The sequence below is a fragment of the Osmerus eperlanus genome, chromosome 21 (assembly GCF_963692335.1).
Source record: "Osmerus eperlanus chromosome 21, fOsmEpe2.1, whole genome shotgun sequence".
Lineage (NCBI taxonomy): Eukaryota > Metazoa > Chordata > Actinopteri > Osmeriformes > Osmeridae > Osmerus > Osmerus eperlanus.
This window is the reverse complement of record NC_085038.1, coordinates 2,539,245-2,562,869: the sequence shown is the minus strand read 5'-3', so window position 1 is coordinate 2,562,869 and position 23,625 is coordinate 2,539,245. Positions and strand designations below refer to the sequence as shown.

Below are 23,625 nucleotides of genomic sequence, written 5' to 3'. Positions count from 1 at the left end.
TGGAGCTGTTTTCTGAGTCGCATTTGCCCTGTGAGTTATCTGGGGTTTGTGTGTGTGTGTGTTCTCTGTGTCCTGTGTCATGTGTAATCACAGCCTTATAATGTGTGTGTGTCCTCTCTCTCTTTCTCCTCAGGTGTGACCAGGAAGTTGTGTTCACCAATCACCTGCCTCCCACATCTCTGAACCAAGCTATCAAGGTCTACAAGCAACCAATCAGGTAAGACCAGAAAGGGATGTGGAAGAGGCGTCCGAAGCCCTCAGATTGTTGACTTCCTGTTGCCCTTCCTTTACCCTTGCAGATTGTGAACCGCTACATGGCCCGATCACTAGTTTATGCAGCAGTCGAATGGGTATTTGACTCCTGAACCTCCCAGCATGCATTTCTCCCCATCCGTCTCTCTCTCTCTTGAGTCATACAGCCTTGAAGCAACAGTGAAGGGGCATTCATGGGTATGAAGGTTAAATGAGGTGTGCCATGAGAAGGAGTGACAGGGATGTTGATCTCATGAATAGGATGTTGCTGGCTTTTGACGGGAGTTTTGAAAGCTCCGTTGAGATGTGTTCAGTCGAAACGTTTTTCTCTCAACCTCGAATCATTTGCTGGAGATGTGCTGTATTTCCACGGATGTGAGTACTGCAATAAACGTTCAGAGATCGTTATAAGATTCTTCCAGCCATAGAGTTGTCAACTTGATCGCATTGCCGATCAGTCGCTGTGAGATCAGCCTGACCACACACACACACAGCAGTGAGATTAGCATGACCTAGCCCTATTTCAACCCAGGTAGAGAGAGAGAGAGAGAGAGAGAGGACCTCGACCGACCACACACAGCATTGACGTGTAACCAGCTATTGAGTACTGGATCAATTCAAACTCACTTAGCGTCCATTTGTGTCGAGAGAGGCTGCAGGTTGTACCCATTTGACCTACTTGAGGAAAGGTCACGTCACTATGGCTACGGTTCTTCAGGGGAACTAGACGTCTGGTTCTGTGGACTTAGATTCGATCCTGACACAGAACTAGTTTGCATCTCTGTCCTCTGACATTTACATTCCCCCCAAGGCAAGTAGTTTCGTGTGAAAACGCACATCTGTGTTTCTGCCCGGTCGTCTCTGTGGTAACAGGGGTGTCAGTTCCATCACCTGATTGGACGTGTGAGGTAGACCCGCCCTCTCCCATCCACAGGCCAGCCAATAGCTGAGTATCAACACTGCAACTAAGCAACTGTTTGACCTAACAGGATATCTGGACTGATTTCTTTCCCCCCTCCTTTCAGCAGGAATAGATAGTTTTAACGAGTTTGAAATGTATGTCACAGGAAAGATTTCGGTATCAAAGTATCAAACCACCCTATGAATGAACCCTTCACCCCCCGCTCACAGCCATAATGGGTCAATCCAGCAACAATCCTTCCGGTCACTGACTGCTTGGAGATCTAATGAGATGAACCATTGTAATTAGCGGAGGGGATGAAGAACTAGCTCTTGTTTTAACACAAACAAACACACACTAGGAGGGAGTTACCTGCAGCACAATAAGAGCCACATCCCCGTCCAAAACCAAACTGTGTGTGTGTGTGTGTGTGTGGGGTGGGGGGGGGTCTAATTCTGCTCTGGTTATGCTGTCCATGCACTCTCCACTGACACAAAAGTCAGTTTGCAGGTGTTACAGCAGAGTTGTCAGAAACATGAGATGGTATTTTATCCTCAAATGCAGCTTCTGGAATTGTCAGCGATGTTTGTGCAGAGGATCACCAGACCTGTGCTTGTGTTAGGAGGTGGGAGGAGCCTGTGCGGATTAGGGACAGGTTGTCCTGCTGTGATTGGCTGGCTGGGGTTCCGTCTTCCAAATGGGTGGTGACATTCCGATGAGCTGAACTTGAGGAGGCATAATGATTGACCCAGTTAGGGAGGGGCCTGAGAGAGGATGGGGGGGGGGGTGAGGAGAAAGAGTGAGATAATGAGAGAGACAGAGAGACAGAGAGAGACAGAGACAGAGACAGAGAGAGAGAGAGAGGGAGAGAGACAGAGAGAGAGAGAGAGAGAGAGAGAGAGAGAGAGAGAGAGAGAGAGAGAGAGAGAGAGAGAGAGAGAGAGAGAGAGAGAGGAAGGGAGGGAGGGAGGGAGAAAGAGGAGAAAGAGAAAGAGAAAGAGAGAGAAAAAGAAAGAGAGAGAGGGGGAGAGAGAGAGAAGGAAGGAAGATCCTATTTTTTCTCTCCCTCCCTTTCCTTCTCTCTCTCATGGGTCTGTGGGGAAGCCTGAATCCTCTCACCACGCCCTAAAGCTAGCCATCTCGTACCATCCATCAATCTCGTCCTCTCTCCGTCCTCCATGTCCCCCCTCCCTCTCTTCTCTCTCCTCCCGACCTCTTGTCTGTGCTGGGCCGGGTGGCCGGTCCTGGTCACAGAGAGCCATGCCCACAGACAGCACCAGAGATGATAGGAAGAGACAGGCTCTGGATACCGCACTCTGCCTGACTTCACCAACCCTGACCAGGAATGGGAAGCGGCGAATGTTACATTCCCAAAGCGTTCGACTCCCCACAGCATGTTTTTAAAATCAGTTGAGAGCTAGTAGGAAGGTAGTAGCAGAATTATTGGCCTGTGTTGTCTGTGTCCTTCAGCAGTTGTTGACTGAGAGAAGTTTCCAGAACCCTGACAGTGAGATGCGAGGCCCTGACCTTGTTCCCTCGGTAACTGTGTGGGTGTTTTCTACATGCCCAGAGAGGTGCCCCACCCTGGCACACAGCGACACTGCTGAATGCCTGATGGGTGCGCGCATGTGTGTGTGTGTGTGTGTGTGTGTGTGTGTGTGTGTGTAAGAGAACTGTCAGACTCTCTTAGACCAGGCTGGCATGAAGAAGTGTTGGCTGGTAGAGGCAGAACTGGAGGGTGGCGAGGCAAGAAATATATATATATATGTGTGTGTGTGTGTGTGTACATGCATGTGTGTGTTAAAGGGAGAGGGAAAGCGGGCTCATGGATAAAATTGTGTGACAAAACAAATCGAATATGAAATAAAATGAAATTGATTTGCCGTCCTGGTGTGTCCATGGTAACCATGGCCAAGAAAGAGAAAATCCTTCTGCTGTGACGTTTACAGTCAGATATCAGACCTTTAACACACGCTGACAACACAGGTTCTCCAGAGCTACAGGAGCTCATGTGATGCCTCTTAGCAGTTAGCAGACTCCCAATCCTCAGTAAGCCGTTTTCATCTCCTCCTTCTCTCCTCTCCTCCTCCTCCTCCTCCTCTCCTCTGCTCTCCAGCCCACTGCAGCAGACGTGAGCCTAAATCACTGTGATCATGCCAACACCCAGCCCTCAAGGAAGGAAGGGGGGAAAGGGAGGGAGGGGCAAGAGGGGGCTGGAGGGAAGAGGAAGGGAGGGGGAAAAAGAGAGAGAGAGAGAGAGAGAGAGACAAACAGAGAGAGGGGTGTGTGGAGGAGGATACAGAGAGTGTGTGAGAGAGAGAGAGGGTGCTGTGTGTGTGTGTGTGAGTAGTGTTGAACAGTGGCTGACAGTCTACCATGCAGAAGATTGCTGCAGCTGCTGTGTTATGATAATGAGTCAAGCAGCGTGTGTGTGTATGAGTGTGTGTGTGTGTGTGTGTGTGTGATACTGGTAGACCTGTCAACCCCGTCTGTGAGACCCCTAGAAGACTCCACCTGTTACCATGGCAGCCATTCTCCTCTCTCAGAGGGTAGTGGGGAGGGAGAGGGTTCTCACAGAGTCTGGTCCTCTGCCAAGACTGTCTGAAAAACCTGACTGTCTGTCTGTCTGTCTGACTGTCTGACTGTCTGACTGTCTGACTGTCTGTCTGTGTCTCAGGGCAAGGAGACAAAGAGACACAGCCCTGGGTTGTGTTAATGTCTCACCCCCCCTAGTGGTGGACTGGCATAATGACAGGCTCAATGCAGCTTGTCCTCGGCCAACTGAAGAGATTAGACAGGCCATTTCTCACTTGATACTGTTACTTATCATTATCATTTGTCCCTCCCCCCCCCTTTCTGCTGCCCCCCCTCCCCCCCTGCTCCCTCCCTCCCTTCCTCCCTCTCCCCCCCTGCTCCCTCCCTCCCTCTCCCCCCCTGCTGCCCCCCCCCCCTCCCCCCCTGCTCCCTCCCTTCCTCCCTCTCCCCCCCTGCTCCCTTCCTCCCCCTCCCCCCCTGCTCCCTCCCTTCCTCCCTCTCCCCCCCTGCTCCCTTCCTCCCCCTCCCCCCCTGCTCCCTCCCTCCCTCCTCCCTCTCTCCAGCAGAGTGAAGGTCCAGTGTCTCGGCCATGGCAGACAGTCGGCAGCCCGAGGACAGCTCCTCTTCCTGGTCCTCCAACGGGGGCCAGGACCCCGGGGCTCCCCCTGCAGGCCACAGGGAGAACGGCTTCTCCTCCCACACCGACTCGCACAGGGAGAACGGTTTCCATGGAGACGCCGGCACGCACGCGGGCGCTGCAGGTAAGCTAAATGCTGCTGCCAGACACTGGCCCAGTCCCGTGTACCTCTAAGACAGGTGTGCAGGTGTCAACACAGACAACTCCTACTCCAGAACTAGCCGACAAGTCGTTTGCTAACAAGTAATATCCTAGATAGTTGTATGCTACCCATCAGTGTCCTAAACAGTAGTACTCTAACCAGATATGCTACAAGCAGTAACTTACAGGCAGTATCCTAACCAGTACTATGCTACAGGTAGTATATTACAGGGTAGTATGCTCCCCTGTAGTATCGCAGCCCCCCAGTCTCTCCAGAGCTGTCAGTAATTAACAGAGCTGCAGGTGCATGGGGATGTTCTGGGTATCTGGGACTGAGCTAGAGGCAAAGAGCAAGCTCTCTGAGTATCACACACTGTGACCTGGGGTCGCCAAGGTTACAGGGTTTATCATGGCTGTCTCAGTCCCAGATCTGTTAAGTCACCGTTCATCTGCCTGGGCATCATCACTTATAGAGGTGATGGATGTGTTCACACCTGGATGTCTGTTGTGTGTGTGTGTGTGTGTGTGTGTGTGTGTGCGCGCGCATGCGTGTGTGTGTGTGTGACTGATTGTCTGTCTTGGTGTTCTGTGATTCTCTGCCCTGTCAGACATCTCTTAGTTTGACCTCAGCAGGAGAGATTCGCTTTCAGGGTTTCAGGGAGGAAGACTGATGAAATGAGTCAGCATGAAGAGCATGACCAATAATCCAATCTGTGTGGCACAAGGGGTGTAATGTAATGGTAGAAAGCCCTCTCTCACACACACACACACACATCTGGAGTGTGTCTGTTCCCATCCCTCTGTTGTCTCCTCTGTGTTGTCTCTCCGCAGTGGACGATTCTACCAACCTGCCCCCCTCCCCTCCCCCCTCCCCATCCACCGAGCTCACTGGACCTATGGAACGAGGTAAACACACACGCACACACACATGCCAACACACCACGCCCACACTGACACATGTTCACACACACACACACGTAATCCCAGGCACACACACCTGCACACAGTTCCTCTCTGTCCTCACACTCCCAACCACAGAAACCAACAAGCGGTGAAAGGATTAGAAGATGAGGGTGTGTGTGTGAAAGTGTTTGAATAAAGGAGTATCAAATATATCAAGAGATGAGAATAGCTCTCTTCCACGCCTGGAAAGGACTCAGGCACATGCATGAGGCCTCCACCTCCTCTGCTCTCTTCTCCTCACATTCCCAAGTTCCTGTCACCTTGTCTCTGTCACCTTGTTCCTGTCACCTTGTTTGTGTCACCTTGTGTATCTGGATGCTGCTTCCTGAATCCCTTGATCCTGATCCGTGCATGGTGTCTCTCAGTCCTCCTGCTGGTTCTCCTCTCTGGTTCTCCTCTCTGGTTCTCCTCTCTGGTCCTCCTCTCTGGTCCTCCTCTCTGGTTCTCCTCCCTGGTTCTCCTCTCTGGTTCTCCTCTCTGGTTCTCCTCTCTGGTTCTCCTCTCTGGGTTATTTTAAAACGTCTCCCTGAATGTACTGCACATCCCTGAGCACCTGCTTATTTCTCTCTATATACATTTTTCTCACTATTTCTCTCTTTCTCATCCTCTCTTTCACTTTCTCTCTTTCTTCCTCTCTTTCTCTCTCTTCCTCTCTGTCTCTCTCTCCTCACGTCTCTCTCCTGTTGATCTACACTTGCTGTGGGTCACAGAAGTGCTTTCAGCTCTGCCCACTGCTACTTTACGTTGAGATAAATACTTCACTAATGCTTATCAAAACTCAGATGCACCACTCGCATCTCTTCATCACTGCATGAAACAGCTTCACACAAAGCTTGTCTAAAAAACTAAATTCTTCTCTAAGCATGTATAGTATGCACCCTTGCAGGATCCTGACAATGCCACAGAAAGGACATATTTAAACAATTATTATTAGTTACATACATTCAAATGTCTTAGTGGTAACCTAAGTGTTGAATAATTCAATATCATACACCAGTTCAAAACATGATGTCACTGATTTGCTTCCATAAGGTCTTCAGTAAAGAGCTGAAAGTGTCTCGTTGGTGTTCCTCCATGTCCTCCTCATCCCTGTTGTCCCTGTCTCGTCCACCTCCTCCCCTCCCTGAAGACGAGAGAGTAGATGAGGCCCCTGCTCCCCCTGTGGAGGAGGAGGAGCCCCCAGACCAGCAGGAGGAGCAGCCGGCAGACAGGCTCTTAGAGCGGGCTGACGTTGTAGGAGAGTCCCAGGCTTTGCCCTGTCAGCAGGCCAAGGAGGGCCATGAAGCCCTCAATGGGGCAAACCATCAATCTGAGCTGGACACCACATCTCAGGAAGGTGTGTGTGGACGTTTGGATTTCCGTGTGTGTGTGTGTGTGTGTGTGCGTGCGTGTGTGTGTGCGTGTGTGTGTTTATCCGTCTGTCTGTCCACAGTTGTCTGCATGCTTGTGTCTCGCTGTCCACTGAGTAGGCAGAAGGCCTTGCTGTTCTGTTGGGGGACAATAGCTGGCTGCCTGGCACAGCTAGCTGCGCTGTTTTTAATGTTACGTTGCTCTCCTTATCTCCCTGCTGGGTTTTTTGCTGAGGCTGCAATAACGGCGTGCTCATTTGCGAGCAGGAAAACCATGTTGTGCTTTTTATATCATCGATGCAGTGTTGTTACACTGCCAGCTGGTTGAACTGTCATCTCGCATCGTTTTGGCCAGCTGCATTGCAGTTTACCGACTTTGTGGTTTAAAATGTCAAGTATTGTTTATTGTGTTGCTTTGGGTCTGAAGTGATATCTGTTTAATTTGTTGCTAGCGTCATTTTCCTGTCATTTCATTTCAAACTTTGGATATTTTATGTCTGTTTTCGTTGGTTTATAGATGCTATAGTTTTTTATCACCCTCATGAGGTTCAGTTGAATCCAAGGTTTTAACATTTTGTTGGTCAACTTCTTGGGGATCAAATTAAAGCATTAAAATAAGATTAAAAAAACACTGATAATTGGACTTCTATATCAATCGAATCTTTCCATTTCTTTAACGATAAATTCCAATGAATTCACTCGAAAGCAATCCATTGGAAATGTACCGATCACATTCCCGCCTTGCGTCATCGCCACGCTCCTCATGCTGTCATCTCTGCCCTGCACGCTACCCATCCTGGAGCTGTTTCCCCCCCGGTCCTCTGCTCCCAACACGGCCTGCTGTGTGCTGTGCCTTGTGCTTGGTGGAGACTGTCCTTGTCTGTGTCCCCTAGCTTGGGGACCCAGAAGTAGGCTTTACGCGGCTCAGCCCCAGACTACTGCAGCTTTCCTTACAGCCCCGCAGCCGTGCCCAGAGGGATCCGCTGTGGATCTGACAGGAGAGCCTGCGACGGCAGGCGTTCACCCAGAGGGGGCGCCGACACAGCGCAGCCCAGAGGGATCTGCTGGGGATCTGACAGGAGAGCCTGCGACGGCAGACGTTCTCCCACAGGGGGCGCCGACACAGCGCAGCCCAGAGGGATCTGCTGGGGATCTGACAGGAGAGCCTGCGACGGCAGGCGTTCTCCCACAGGGGGCGCCGACACAGCGCAGCCCAGAAGGATCTGCTGGGGATCTGACAGGAGAGCCTGCGACGGCAGGCGTTCATCCAGAGGGGGCGCCGACACAGTGCAGCCCAGAGCTCCCTGAGAGTGAGAGAGAAACACCGGAGGGAGCAGAGAGGAGTCCGTCTCCTTTGCCGGAGGAAGACTTCACCAGCATGGTGTCCAAGCTGCACATGCAGGGCCCCGGCACCACAGCAGAGCAGTGCCCTCTGGTGGAGGAGATTGAAAAGACAGCCAGAAGCATGTCAGCTCAGCTGAAGATTGAGGATATGGGGGTTGGTGAGGGAGGTCCGGATGGGAGAAGTGAAGCTACACCGTGTAAGTCAGGAGAAGAACCATCGCCTCACGAGGAAAACAAAAACAAACTCGATTGTACCATCTCTGATGCTGAGGAGGCTTTGGACGAGCAGATTTTAAAGATTGGAAGTTACTCCAGAGATCCACCGGGGGCTTTGAAGGACGATGAGTCCGGAATGACTGCCTACTTTGAGACGTCTGCCCGAAGCTGTGCACAGGAACCAGAACGTCCGGAGGGTTACTATGAACTCAGCACAGCCACAGACCCTGGGGAAGTCAGGGGGGATGGTGCCGATTCCGACCCTGAAAGAAGACTGTGTACCAAAAGTGGATCTATTGAAACCACAGAAGAAGCCTCTATTGAAACCACAGAAGAAGCCTCTATTGAAACCACAGAAGAAGCCTCAGAGAACAAGGATCAGGAGACTAAGGCTTCCCGAACCAAACCAACACTGAAGCAGAGAAGTTTCTCTGTGAATATTTCCCTTGGTTCAGAAAGTCAGACCGGGCAGCAAGGCAAGTCAAGGGTCTCCTCTCTCCCAGATCCAGACACCTCAAGCTTCAGCAGTGAAAGTCCGGTGGAGTTGCCAGTCCATCCTGAATCTTCACCAGTGGAAGACCAGCCTCCGTTCCTCTCCAGGACTCCAGAGATAGCGTTACCCATCACCACCACCCCCAGCGGGCCTCCCGAAACGAAAACAACAACCCCCGGATTACCCTTCTTATTCAGTGAGCCGGCGACCAGACAGAGCAGGGATGTCCCTGAGATGCTAGGGCCCAAATCAGCCCTGGAGAGGAGAGAGCTAGACCACGCGAGGAGGGGATCCATGCCCGTGGATATGTCCTCTCTGGTGGGCTGCTCTCTGGCCAAGCTGGCTCTGGATACCCAGGCCTCCAGGGTGGTGGGTCAGAGCCTAGATGTCAGGCAGGACGAGCTGGGCTACTGTGTGTTTAGTGAGTACTCCGCCCCCATGCCCTCACCTGCTGACATTCACAGCCCCATGGAGACCTGCCACCAGATGTTCCCCTCCACCGACGTGGACAGCGAGGAGGAGCTGGGAATGATTGGGGAAGAAGGTGTGGAAGAGAGGCTGGAGACAAGGCAGCCGGATCAGATGAAGAACATTCCGAACATAGACTGCTCGGAGATGCCTGGTACAAATGCGGAGAAAGTCACCGAGAAGAGAGACGCTGTTGTGGGACTGGCCAAGTCGAGCGTGATCCTGGAGAAAGCCGTCCCCAGCGGTGTGAGACCGGACCGCCTGCGTATCCCGGCGACTCCGTCCAAAGAGCGCCTGACGGAGTTCCGCTTGGAGAGCGGACTCACAGAAGACATCAAGACCCAGGCCATTCCGGAGGTGGAGGTGGAACAGGACGTCTCTAGAGAGGCTTCCCCTGTGCCTCCTGACTCCTCCTTCACCTTCAACACAGACAGCGAGGGGAGGCAGGCCTTGTCCCTGCCCAATGGTGCTCCCCCAACTCCCTCAGAGCCAATCCCTCGGGAGGAACCTCAGGATGAGGTCGGCCAATCAGAGACAGTTTTACACGTAGAGAAGATGAAGACAGTAGAGAAGCAGGGAAGTGAACCGTCAGAGTTGGAGACTTCTGGGCCGGACTCTCCGAGGGTCTTTGTGGTGACGGAACAGGAGAACCAGAAGATCGAGATGCCAACCCTGGAGACGTCTGGAGAAGGCTATGAAGAAGAGGATCCGTCTCCGGAAAACGAACCTGAATCTGAAACAGCTTCACCACTGGACGTCGTTATAGAAGAGGAGACGATAGGTGCACCTGAGGAACAATCCTTCACACCACCCAAGGACAGCACAGCAAACAAGCAGGAAGTGAGGGAGCCTAGAAGATACATATCAACTGTGACTGTGATATCTCAGGTATCTCCATCCATCATCATCATCCCCCAGGCCATGAAGGAGGAGGAGGAAGAGGAGGAGGAGGAAGATGGCGTAGATATTGAAGTCGCAGAGGAACAACAGGAAGTCATGGAGGAAGTCGAGAGCCCCGTGCTTTGCGAGAAACTGGGCGAGGAGAAAGAGGAAGTGGAGGAGGAGGAAGACATGGAGAAAGTGGAGGAGGAGGTGGTGGTGGAGGTGGTGGAGGAGGGGGCGGAAAAATGCAAATCTCTCTTGGCATCCTCAGATATGGTAGACGAATCCCATGAAGATGACGGGCACGCATCCTCACATGCTACGTCGGGAGAAAAGGTTTCCTCCCAGTCTCACCTCCCCGACCAGCCACCTCCCCAAACCCTGGAGGGAGGGGAAGACATGGCGGAGGAGGAGGTGGGGGAGGTGGGGGAGGTGGGGGAAAGGGAAGAAGATAAGGAGGTGGATGTGTCTGTGGAGCTGGCTCAGAAGGTGGAGGTGGAGGAGATCTTAGATGTTCTCCAGCGTAATCCTGAGCCCAATGATGAAACCACCGTGGGCGACTCCATGCTGGACACAGACAGTGGCTGGTTGGACTCCCAAGGTACCACGCCACCCAGTGCACAGTCAAACGTTCACAGGTCAACTAGTGACATCACATCAGTTCAGTCACTGTTTAATTTCTCGTCCCTAAAAGACGCTTTTGAACCACTGCACCTAAGAAACATCAGTCCAGAGTCATTCTCAGCTTATCGCAGCGTGTCTTTGAATGTGTGTCAGACTGGGTATGAGGAGATCCTCCTGTCCTCCTGTGCTTGTCTGTGTGCTGCAGATGAGGACAGGAGCATAATGTCGGAGCTCATTGAAGCTCTGCCTGAAACGCCCCACAAGAGTCCCACCAGGACCCCCTCGATTGAGACAGCGAGGCCCAGCAAACGAGCCTCGGGCCCGGGGAGGGGTCGGAGCGGCGCTCCCGAGGACAAGGCGACACGGAAAGATCCAGGTTTTCACCCCAGAGAAGAGCTCAGGAAGAGAAAAGGTTCTCGTCCTCCTGTGTCTAGTGTGCTTGCATTCAAGACGTCTATGAATGTATTTTTCACTCTACCACTGTAACCACAATAGACAGATTTTTAAAGCAACATTATGTATCATTCAGGTGTTAAAGGCTGTGTGTACAGTATTTGTCACAAACAAAATGATGCTTAGATCCCTTGCATTTTATTTCTAACCTCGCAGCAAAGAGGTGTCAATTCTGTGTATCCACTGAGTAACCTTTCTCTAGCATAGCCCATGTAACCTGTGACCTTTGACCCCCCCACCCTTGTGTAACCCTCTCTCTCCTCTGTACTAGTGGGTATAAAGAGGGTGGAGCACTGTAAGGCACTCCTGTGTCACTCTCCATCGCGGAGAGGCGTGGTCAGAACTGCAGCGAGACAGCCTAGAACTGGTCCGCACCACGCCTCCGCTAAACGCAAGACCCCAGGTGATCACCCGGTACCGGGGCACTGACACCTGCTGGGGGCTGTCTGTGTGCAACAGCTGGCTAACCTCACGGGCCTGGAGACGGATGGCTGCTTTGGTCATTTTGTCTTTTGTTTTGCCCATATGTACCGACATGGTTTTCCCTTTTTACGTGTGGTTTGAACTTCATGTTTTTATTTTCCTTTGATTGTCGTCCATGTTTTTGCAATGGATTCTTGTTTTTATTTTTGTTTCAGTTCATCCCAGCTGGAGAGCTCTGTGTTTGTAGCCGGTGCTGTGTCAGTGAGGCCCGTGCGCTGCTCTGGTTGTGTTTGGTGAGCTGCCCCCTGGCTTGCTCCTGTGTGTAGTGGCTGTCTGGCTTCTGATCTGACTCGATTTACGAATGAGAGTGTGGTCAGGAACCAAAACAAAAGTCCACGATAAAAATGCTCACGCAAGATTTTCAATTCGAGTCATGTGGCCTGTTCCATGAATGGAGTTTACGCCAGGCTTGTGTCAAGGAAAGTAAGTGACATAAACCTGGATTAGTCGGTGAACTCGCTTTATGGAACAGGCCACAGATGTGTTTGGGTGGGTGTTCAGTGGTGTAAACTGCTCTATATTCACTGGAAGTAGTCAGTTCCTACACACATCCTTCCTGAAAGGGTCTTTGCTTCTGGATGGAAAACTGTAAAGAATTCAAGTGCTTCATGCTGCTGTTGCGACCGCTCATTGCTACTGATAGGTGTGTGTGTGTGTGTGTCTTTCCTCGCTGACAGCTCCCCCTTCTGGCCACTTGTGACATTTCCTCTCCCTCTGTCCCCAGAAGGCAGGCAGCCTCTTAGTGTGGCCCACCAGCCAAGGAACAGGACCTCTGTGAGTACCTCTGTACCCCCCTCTATGTGTGTTAGCTGTGTGTTGCCCTCCCCAGCCTGTTCAAGCTTAACATGCTCGCCTCCCTGCTCTGGTCCAATCATCTCCTACTAAATGTACCTTGTCATGATCCGCTTTTCCCATACCGTGTTCCTGGTTTAGCTCTCTTCGATTTGTTGATTCATTTATTCACCTGTTTTGGTTATTTCTACAACTCCCACTTTGGCCGTTCCCTCCCGTCATGGAGGAACAGAGATGCCCGTAGCTTGTTTAATCCTTCATCATCTCATGACGTCTGTCCTGTTTCACTGTCTTTCACCTTTTTTTTACCGTTTCTTTCTCATGTCTATCTGTCTGTCCTTCCATCCATACCCATGCCCATCTGTCTGTCTCTCCGGCCCACCCTGTCCCCCGCCCACCTACCACCCTGCTTCCTACCCCCCTAACCCCCTACCCCCCTCCCACCCTGCTTCCTACCCCCCTAACCCCCTACCCCCCTCCCACCCTGCTTCCTACCCCCCTAACCCCCTACCCCCTCCCACCCTGCTTCCTACCCCCCTAACCCCCTACCCCCCTCCCACCCTGCTTCCTACCCCCCTAACCCCCTACCCCCCTCCCACCCTGCTTCCTACCCCCCTAACCCCCTACCCCCCTCCCACCCTGCTTCCTACCCCCCTAACCCCCTACCCCCCTCCCACCCTGCTTCCTACCCCCCTAACCCCCTACCCCCCTCCCACCCTGCCCTCCTACCCTCCTACCCCCCTACCTCCCCTGCCCTCGTGGGCCTCCAGAGCCCAACCCGAGCCCTGCTCTTAAAGATGGCCTGCCAGCGCAGGGGGGTGGCCGCCCTCCCCCCCCGCCCCGGCTCTGCCTGTAGCCTCTCTAAGCGCTGCCCTCTAGCTGTGAAGGAGGCGCTTGGGCCCCGGCCCTCCTCCGCATGTTCCCGCCAGTCCCCCTCCCTGCAGAGGCGGGGGGAGAAGGTAAGGCAGAGGCAGAAGCAGCAGGTGTGGAAGTTCAGCTTCAGACCCAGACTACCAGGGAAGACCCAGACTACCAGGGAAGACCCAGACTACCAGGGAAGACCCAGAATACCAGGGAAGACCCAGATGACCAGGGAAGACCCAGACTACCAGGGAAGACCCAGACTACCAGGGGAGACCCAGAATACCAGGGAAGACCCAGACTACCAGGGAAGACCCAGAATACCAGGGAAGACCCAGATGACCAGGGAAGACCCAGACTACCAAGGAAGACCCAGAATACCAGGGAAGACCCAGACTACCAGGGAAGACCCAGACTACCAGGGAAGACCCAGACTACCAGGGAAGACCCAGACTACCAGGGGAGACCCAGACTACCAGGGAAGACCCAGACTACCAGGGGAGACCCAGAATACCAGGGAAGACCCAGACTACCAGGGAAGACCCAGACTACCAGGGGAGACCCAGACTACCAGGGAAGACCCAGACTACCAGGGGAGACCCAGACTACCAGGCTATTTTTCATGCCAGGAAAATATTTAGTGTCTCAGGGCACAAAATAAAATACCAGGATGTCCTGTTACATCCTGAAGATTTTGGCGGAAACAAGGGTACTCTAGCAGGCCAATCCGAACATGTCTGCACAAGATCAAGGTGTGGGTATATGACTATGTATTATAACTATATAGTATATCTCAATTGTGTGCATACCAACTGTATGTACTTTGTAAGGGCAGCTACAGGACCTGCTGGTCTGTACCTAGCAGAGTTCTTAGGGTTAGGGTTAGGCTGGTGACACTAGCTGTCTGACTGCATATAGGTGGGTCTTGACTTTCTGAACCTGAAGTTCGACACCTCTGGATAGAATAGAAGAACACACATACAACAACATGCCCTCTAGTTCACTTATCACTAGGAACCCAGTATGGAAATGTATCTGAGCAAATACGTCCAGAGCACATTCAGAACTGTCCCAGTGTCCTCATCCCCAAATCTACAGTCAGTATCATATTGGCCTTGATTTCTCTGTTGTGTTTGTGTGTGCGTGTGTGTGTGTGTGTGTGTGTTGCAGGAGGGCACCTATCGGAGCCCAGAGAAGAGGTCGTCTCTGCCCCGGCCGGCCCACTCCCTGACCCGTAGACCCCCCCCTGCAGAGCCTGACGACTCCAGCGCCCCCCGCAGACCAACCTGTAAGAGCAGCCTTACCCACACACACACACACGCACATTCTCACACACACATGCATCCATACACAAACGCATGTGCACGCACTCATACATGCAAGCACGCACCCTCTCTTTTTTTTATCTCTATCTCTCTCTCATTTATTATCAGTGGTTTTCTTGCTTTAAGTCTCTCGATGTTTCTGGCTCATTCTAGTAACCATGGGATACACTCGCCTACTGTGACCTGACATAATGCCTAACACTAATAACTCTGTATCTAAGTCTGGGATTTCTACCTATTTTCCGGACATGACAATCCTATTGTGCACACATCACCCTCCTCCCCCCTCTCCTTCCCCCTCTCCTCGCTCCCCTCCCCCTAACCTCCTCCCCCCTCTCCTTCCCCTTCTCCTCCTCGCTCCCCTCCCCCTAACCTCCTCCCCCCTCTCCTTCCCCTTCTCCTCCTAACTTCCCTCCCCCTAACCTCCTCCCCCCTCTCCTTCCCCTTCTCCTCCTCGCTCCCCTCCCCCTAACCCCCTCCCCCCTCTCCTTCCCCTTCTCCTCCTAACTTCCCTCCCCCTAACCTCCTCCCCCCTCTCCTTCCCCTTCTCCTCCTCGCTCCCCTCCCCCTAACCTCCTCCCCCCTCTCCTTCTCCTCCTCGCTCCCCTCCCCCTAACCTCCTCCCCCCTCTCCTTCCCCTTCTCCTCCTCGCTCCCCTCCCCCTAACCTCCTCCCCCCTCTCCTTCCCCTTCTCCTCCTCGCTCCCCTCCCCCTAACCTCCTTCCCCCTCTCCTCCCCCTAACCTCCTCCCCCCTCTCCTCCCCCCTCTCCTTCCCCTTCTCCTCCTCGCTCCCCTCCCCCTAACCCCCTCCCCCCTGATGACTCCCCCCCGTAGCGATCCGTACAGAGCCCAGAGCAGAGAGCCGTCCTGGACGTGCACCTGGTGTGGCAGGTAAAGACACCATCCTCCCCCCCCCCCCCCCCCCGCGCATGCTCTGTCAGTCGGCCATCTTGTTTGTGCGATCTCCCGGCAACAGGCCAGTGGTTGGCATGGTGAGCGCTCCTCGGGCTCTCGTGGTGTTGGTCAGCAGGGCTGACGTGTGTCCTCATCAAGTCTGAGTCCGTCTAGTTCTGTTTCTCACTCCCTTCTCACCTGTACGTCACCTCCCTGTGACCTCTGTCTGACCTCCGCATGACCTCCATCTGACCTCTGTCTAACTCCCCCCACCCCCCCCCCCCCGCGTCCCCGCCAGGCACGGACACGGCCCGGTCCCGTTCGGCCCGCAGCGGCACGTCCACCCCGGGCTCCACCGCCGTCACGCCCGGCACGCCGCCCAGCTACTCCTGCCGCACGCCCGGCTCACGCACCCCTGGGAGCCACACACCCAAGACCCTCAGCCTGCTGTCCCAGGAGAAGAAGGTGGCGGTGATCCGCACCCCGCCCAAGTCCCCCTCCACCACCCCTAAGCAGCTGCGCGTGCTCAACCAGCCCCTGCCCGACCTGACCAACGTCAAGTCCAAGATCGGGTCCACAGACAACATGAAGTACCAGCCCAAAGGAGGCCAGGTAAAGACCACACGGGGGGGTGGAATGGTAGAGATGAATATCTAGCTTCAGTTCTCTCTTTTTCTCTTTCTTTCTTTCTCTCTTGCTTTCTCTTTCTCTTTCTCTCACTCTTTCTCTGTTTCTCTCTGTCTTTATCTCTTTCTCTCTCTTTCTCTCTTTCTCTCTTTCTCTCTTTCTCTCTTTCTCTCTTTCTATCTTTCTTTCTCTTTCTCTCACTTTTTCTCTCTTTCTCTCTCTCATTATCTCTTTCTCTCTCTCTCTCTTTCTCTCTTTCTCTCATTCTCTCTTTCTCTGTTTCTTTCTCTCTCTTTCTCTCTCTTTCTCTTTCTCTCTTTCTCTCTTTCTCTCTTTCTCTCTTTCTCTCTTTCTCTCTTTCTCTCTCTTTCTCTCTCTCTCACAGATTATTCTCTCACTCTTTTTTCCCTCTCCCACATGCTCTCTTTTTCTCTCTTTCCCTCTTAGTCACTCTGACATTCTCCCTGTTTAATAACCTACACACACACATGCACAAATTCATACTCCCTCTCTCTATCCCTCTTTCTCTCTCTGTCACTCCATCTCCGTGTCTCTCGTTATCCCTTTTTCTATCTGTCCATCCCTCTCTCTATCCCTCCCTCTCTTTCTCTCTCTTTCTATTTCTGTTTCTCTCTGAGCTTCTCTTCTGCGGTTGACTCTCCATCCTCCTCCTCTCTGTCTGCTGTCGTCACCATCAGTCTGGGAAAACATCCTTACCCTGTCCTCTCTCCACCCCCCTCCTCTCTGTCTGTCTATCTCTCTGTCTGTCTTCCAGTGTCCACGTCACCACATAGATTTCAGGAATGTCTTCGCAACGCAGTTTTAACAATAACATGACGGAAAATTGACACACATGTTACACGAACAACGGAAATTATACCGTTAAGTTGGGTCAACGTGGAGTTTTTAGCAAAGCCTGTGTGGGGTGTGAAGTCGTCTCAGCCTGGAGCGATGGTGACTCAGCCCGCTCCACCATCTCCTACTGTTTCTATCTCAGCCAGACAGAATTGGCCACAGTCGCTGCTCTCATTCAGACAGCATCCCAGCTTTGTCTTATTCTAACAGGGTGAGAATATTAGCCGGCACATCCAGCCAGCGCTCCATATCTGCTGTTCTTCATCATGCCCCACCATGACCAGCCTCTGCTAGCTGTGAAAGCAGGGGATTCATCATTCTGAACACACACAAATACATGCGCGCGCGCACGTACACCCTACACACACACACACACACACTCACAGACACACACACACACTCACAGACACTCACAGACACACACACACACACTCACAGACACACACACACACACACTCACAGACACACACACAGACACACACACACACAGTCACAGACACACACACACTCACAGACACACACACACACACTCACAGACACACACACACACACACTCACAGACACACACACACACTCACAGACACTCACAGACACACACACACACACACACACTTACAGACACACACACACACTCACAGACACACACACACACACTCACAGACACACACACACACACACACACTCACAGACACACACACACACACACACACTCACAGACACTCACAGACACACACACACACACTCACAGACACACACGCACACACACACACACACACTCACAGACACACACACGCACACACACACACACACTCACAGACACACACACACACACTCACAGACATGTGTATGAGTCAGTAGCAGAAGAGGATTGGGAGATGGGAGAATGGGAGTTTTAATGAGCTGTGGTTTCACAGTGGAAGCAAAGCTCAGAGGGAGAAACAGTAGCCCGGACTGCACACACACACACACACACACACACACACACACACACACACACACACACACTGCAATATCAATGGGATCATAGCTGCACCCACACACACACACACACTGCAATATTAATGGGATCATAGCTGTTTTAGCTTATTTTGCAATATGGTTTTGGCTTGAGCAAGGGGGGGAGGGGGGGGCAAAGCACAGTGATCATTGTGACTGTCATTGAATCCCCTCCCCCCCAGCATCTCATTCAGGAGCATCCGCCAAATTAACATATTACATTATTATCATAAAACAAACCTGCTGGACCGGTTTGGTTGGTCCAGTGCCGTGCAGTGAGTCATGTTTTTGAGGGATTTTTGTCTTCGCTTTTACCTTTTTTGTTACCTCTGGTAGTTTGTCTTTGATTGACCTTGTAGACATTTCTGCCATACCAGCTGGAAAACATATGCACACCAGCGTGTTTGTGTGTGTGAGGCTGGTCTGCTACGATCTCTGTACGGAGAGATACACTCCTATTTGTTTCATTCATAGTCATCCTCCATTCCTCCGCATCCATCTTGCATCAAGCTCAGATTTTTCCCTGTTTGTTTCACACACAACACAGATCACCAATCAGTCTGCATTTCTGTTAACACACTGTACAGAACGGCATGCCTTGTAAACACACACTAATGTTTAATGTATGGAAGCAAATCAGTAACATCATGTTTTGAATTTTAAATGGCATTGAATACTCAATATTGAAATGTAATATAACTTAATATTTCGTTTAGAATTATTGTATTTTTTTATCTGATCAAAAAATTTAAGGTTTGGAAATTCAGGTAGCTTAAATTCGAACAGAAAATTTCCACCACTGAATTTTTCGCCTCCAGATTTTACGGATCAATTTTTTTCTGGTCGATTTCTTTCGGGTCGAATTTTTTGGATTTGAATTTCACCATTCGAATTTGAACAGCTTGAATTTCTGAACCTTGAATTTTTGTTTATTGAATTTTTGCGATCTGAATTTTACCGTTTGAATTTCAGCAACCTGAATTTCTGAACCTTGAATTGTTTAATCAGATTTTTTTTTTACATTGAAATAAATTCATATTCCAATTTTAAAGAAGTGAATTAAAAACCAACACATTTGGTTGTATTACATTTCAATATTAAGTATTCAGTGCCTTTTAAAATTCAAAACATTATGTCACTGATTTGCTTCCATACTAATGTATAACACACACACACACTAAAATGTAAAAAACACATTGACATTTTTGTGGATTCTGACTCCCACACTTTAAGATGGAGGCATATATTTTTCATGTTTGATTTTTTTAGATTCAGATTTTAAACCAGAAGGTGGACTTCAGTCATATTCAGTCAAAGTGCGGCTCCAAGGATAACCTGAGACACTCTCCTCGTGGGGGCAACGTATGTACTGCTTTCTCTCTCTCGCTCGCTCTCTCTCCCATTTTTCCCCACAATCCTTTCTTCTGCTTCCCTGCAATTCTCCCAGCTCATCATCCAGTCCCCGTGCTCTCAGGACACGTTTCTGTATCCCTGCTATCCTGCACCATCTGAGTGCTGAACAGCATCCTGGGATATGTAGTGTTTGTGTTGATGATTCTCCTCAGCAGGGCGAACACCAGAGAAAGACCTCATAATAACGTTAACTCGTGGACATCCGGTGCCAGCTGGCTACAGCAGTCATTAGGAATGTGCAGCACACACAGTGCTCAGCCTCAACCTGGGGCCTTGTGGATGTGTGTGTGGATGTGTGTGTGGATGTGTGTAAGGATGGTGTGTGGGTGTGTGTGTGAGGATGGTGTGTGGGCGTGTGGATGTGTGTGACGTCAGTGTGGATGTGTGTGTGGATGTGTGTGAGGATGGTGTGTGGGTGTGTGGGTGTGTGTGAGGATGGTGTGTGGGCGTGTGGATGTGTGTGACGTCAGTGTGGATGTGTGTGTGGATGTGTGTGAGGATGGTGTGTGGGTGTGTGGGTGTGTGTGAGGATGGTGTGTGGGTGTGTGGATGTGTGTGAGGATGGTGTGTGGGTGTGTGGGTGTGTGGATGTGTGTGAGGGTGGTGTGTGGGTGTGTGGATGTGCGTGTGGATGGTGTGTGTGTGTGTGTGGATGTGTGTGTGACGGCGGTGTGCTGTGTGTCCTCCTCAGGTGTTTATTCCCAGTGTTAGGCTGGACTTCAGCCATGTCCAGTCTAAATGTGGCTCTCTGGACAAAGTCCAGCACGCAGCGGGCGGGGGAAATGTGAGTGTTTCTGCAGTATCCCCTCACACACACGCGCATGCACGCACGCATGCACGCACCTTCCCCCCACACACGTACTCTCTCACACACACCCAGCTGCCCACACACGCTCTCTCACACACCTGCCCACCCACACACACACACAACTTCTCCACCAACACTTGCATACTCACTAACTGGCCAGTAGGGGGCATGGACTGTGTTGTGGGGAGTTACAGTGACATCTGGGATCAGGCCACATCGGTGTTTCTCTGGCTGTGTTTTGTGCCTTAGCTGAAGTGTGTGTGTGTGGGGGTGGGGGGTCAGCAGTGTACTAGGTCCGTCTCCTAGATAAAATGTTGTTCTGTTTGGCTACGGCACAAATCACAGCTGCGTCATAGTAACTATTCTACAGTTTCAGAACCTCTTTTTCTGCATGAAAGGTTTTCACAGCTAAACAGCGTTTCTTTCCTCACCCCATCACTGTTGAGGTGAAGATAAACGACATTCTGATTTTAAAACTTTAAATCTATCACTAAGTGTCTGTGGTGTCTGTGTTAATGAGTCTGCCTGCTACTTCACGCTGTAGAAACTGTAACCCAGTATCCCTCTCCTGGAAACACACCCTTCCGTTTGTCTGTGTTTGTGCGTTTTCTGTTCTGTGTTGCAGCCCTAACTAACAAACATTTTTCATCCACAGAAGCCTGAAGAGGCTCTATTGGGCCTTGATTTACAGTACCCTATTATATAATTTTGTTTTGTATTATAAGTATTATTATATGTGATTATCTCCAGATGACTTACTGTTCTGTCAAGCCTGTCAAACTATCATGGGTCCTACTACTGACTAGATTCCCATGTCGTTTCATCAGCAGCGATTCTGACATTTGCTCAGTCTATGATCCTGCTGTTGCTTTTACAGATCTGTACCTTCCTAGTTCTCCACAGCTGACAGTTAAACTGCTAAACAGCGGAGTAGATTAAGTGATAAATCACGACAGGCTCTCTGAAATACATCAGAGCTGCAGAGAATTCAGCTTATCTTCCTATGAAGCAGTAGCACGCCACATGGACACTCGTCGACTGACCCCGTCCTCACAGCACCTGACCCCTCTAACGCCCCTCTCCTCACAGCACCTGACCCCTCTAACGCCCTTCTCCTCACAGATCCAGATTCAGACCAAGAAGATCGACCTGAGCCACATCACCGCAAAATGTGGATCGATGTCCAACATCCGTCACCGGCCAGGTAGGTGTCAGGTGGCTGAGCGGTTAGGGAATCGGGCTAGTAATCAGAAGGTTGCCGGTTCGATTCCCAAAAATGACGTTGTGTCTTTGGGCAAGGCACTTCACCCTACTTGCCTTGGGGGGGAATGTCCCTGTACTTACTGTAAGTCGCTCTGGATAAGAGCGTGTGCTAAATGACTAAATGTGTAAATGTGTGTTAGGTGACGTAGACAGAAATCTCGACAAGGTTTGGTTCCCTATGTACACTGTGTGCAATCTCCTCGTAAGATCAGCATCTCTCTGTCATCCTCTGAATACATACTGTATACACACAGCATCTGAATACTTCAACATACTGTATACACACAGCAACTGTTAATTGCTTAAGTGTTAATTTAACACCATGAGTTTCATTGCACTTTTACAAGTTTTTGTAGGACCACTCTCATGAGATGTTGATATTTGGTTTTCTCGTGGTCCTGCTTCCTGTGCGGATGACCACAGGGGGCGGGAACATACGTATCGACAACGTGAAGCTGGACTTTAAAGATAAGGCTCAGGCCAAGGTGGGCTCCCTGGATAACACCGCCCACACCCCTGGTGGAGGCAACATCATGGTGAGATGCTCGCTGATGGTTGATTGGTTGATTGGTTAGTTGATTGGTTGATTGGTTGGTTGATCAATTAATCAATTATTGACTTCTTAATGTATTCATTGATTCTTGGATAATTGGTTTGTAAAACAAACCAATTGGGTAGTACACACATTATGATGATACAATGACAACACCATTATTTTTTTTAACTCAACACCCTTCACCCCTTGGTCTTTACCAAGCACCTCTCCTGGATCTTCCTGCTTGTCTTTAGCAGATGGCTGGCGTTCCCAGGAGTGCTCCCAGCCATACAGACCCTCACCCCACTGCCTCTGCTTTCAGATCGAGAGCCACAAGCTGACGTTCCGGGACACGGCCAAGGCGCGTGTGGACCACGGGGCGGAGATCGTGGTCACCCATTCCCCCGGGGGCACGGGCGGCACCTCCCCCCATCACCTCGGCGACCTGTCGTCCACAGGCAGCATCAACCTGATGGATTCCCCCCACCTCTCCACCCTGGCCCAGGACGTCACCGCCGCCCTGGCCAAGCAGGGCTTATGAGTCCGCTAGCTGGCCCCCTCCTCCATTACCTGCCTCCCTTCTGTGCTAGCTGCCCCCCCTTTCACTTGCTGAGTCCTTGTTGCCCCTGTACTCCCCTGGATGCCCCCTCCTTTCCTTAGCTATCCCCCTCCCTCCCCTAGTTGCCCCCCTCTCTACCCCTCTCTCCCCTAGCTGTTCCCCTCCCATAGTTGCCCCCCTCTCTACCCCTCCCTCCCCTAGTTGCCCCCTAGCTGCCCTCTCCCTCCTGAGCCCCATCATCCCAGCTCCTATAAGCCCCCCCCCCCCCACACACACACACACACACACACACTTGATATTTAAACTTTTTTTTCTTTGTGTTTTTGTCCAATTCTATCTGTCCTTTGCTTGATGGCCAGTGTACTGAGATACTGAGACAGGTCGAGCAATGTAGCTAACGATGCTAAAGCTAACAGGGTTGTAGCCAGGGTGGACATGGCCCGTCATACCCTCTATCCCACACCATCTGTTAGCTTCTCTGAGGCGGCTGGTCGTGTTGTGATGGACTCTGTAGTGCTTCAAATGTTCCTTCCAGCCCTCCCAGGGGAACCGGGTTCCCCCGACCGCATTCCTTTCACGTGGTACTGTACGTGATGAGTCTCTGTCTTGGTACTGTAGACGCTAAGATGCATCAGGAGAGAGAGCGTTGATCTATAGTACCGCAATCTGTAACTGCAGAAGATGACCGATGTGATGTGTGTATTAGCAGAAATGTCTTCTTGGTTTTCTTGTTGAGGCGTTTTGTTTTAAGTACTGTGTATCGTTTACTGGTGTTAAAATGTCAAACTAAATACTGTCTGTCTGTCTGTTCTTTTTTCACTGTTGTTTCTTTTCTTATTCATCCCCATGGTCTCCATGGTGTCGAACACACAAGACAACCATCGCTATCCTTACGCTATGCCAAGGCTAAAATGCTAAAATGCTAGCTTTCCAATAAAACGATGTCACCCACAAA

At 51.2% G+C, this 23,625-nt stretch overlaps 2 protein-coding genes across 2 annotated transcripts in view; both read left to right on the top strand.

Annotated features, from left to right (window-relative positions):
• The window catches only part of LOC134007847 (basic salivary proline-rich protein 2-like), a 14,284-nt gene extending 5,817 nt beyond the window's left edge, over window positions 1-8,467 (top strand). The window contains exons 2-7 of the mRNA XM_062447563.1: window positions 134-217; window positions 4,252-4,449; window positions 5,298-5,372; window positions 6,559-6,765; window positions 7,735-8,373; window positions 8,412-8,467. Of these exons, the coding sequence (XP_062303547.1) occupies window positions 4,278-4,449; window positions 5,298-5,372; window positions 6,559-6,765; window positions 7,735-8,373; window positions 8,412-8,467 (1,149 nt within the window). The 5' untranslated portion in view covers window positions 134-217; window positions 4,252-4,277. The remainder of the gene's footprint in view (window positions 1-133; window positions 218-4,251; window positions 4,450-5,297; window positions 5,373-6,558; window positions 6,766-7,734; window positions 8,374-8,411) is intronic.
• LOC134007294 (microtubule-associated protein 2-like) lies at window positions 8,359-23,625 on the top strand. The gene is made up of 10 exons (XM_062446646.1): window positions 8,359-10,782; window positions 11,011-11,217; window positions 11,530-11,661; window positions 12,466-12,515; window positions 13,304-13,492; window positions 14,565-14,682; window positions 15,913-16,226; window positions 21,436-21,517; window positions 22,000-22,112; window positions 22,434-23,625. Exons 1-10 carry the CDS (start codon window positions 8,475-8,477, stop codon window positions 22,650-22,652), a joined length of 3,732 nt encoding a protein of 1,243 aa, XP_062302630.1. The 5' UTR covers window positions 8,359-8,474; the 3' UTR covers window positions 22,653-23,625.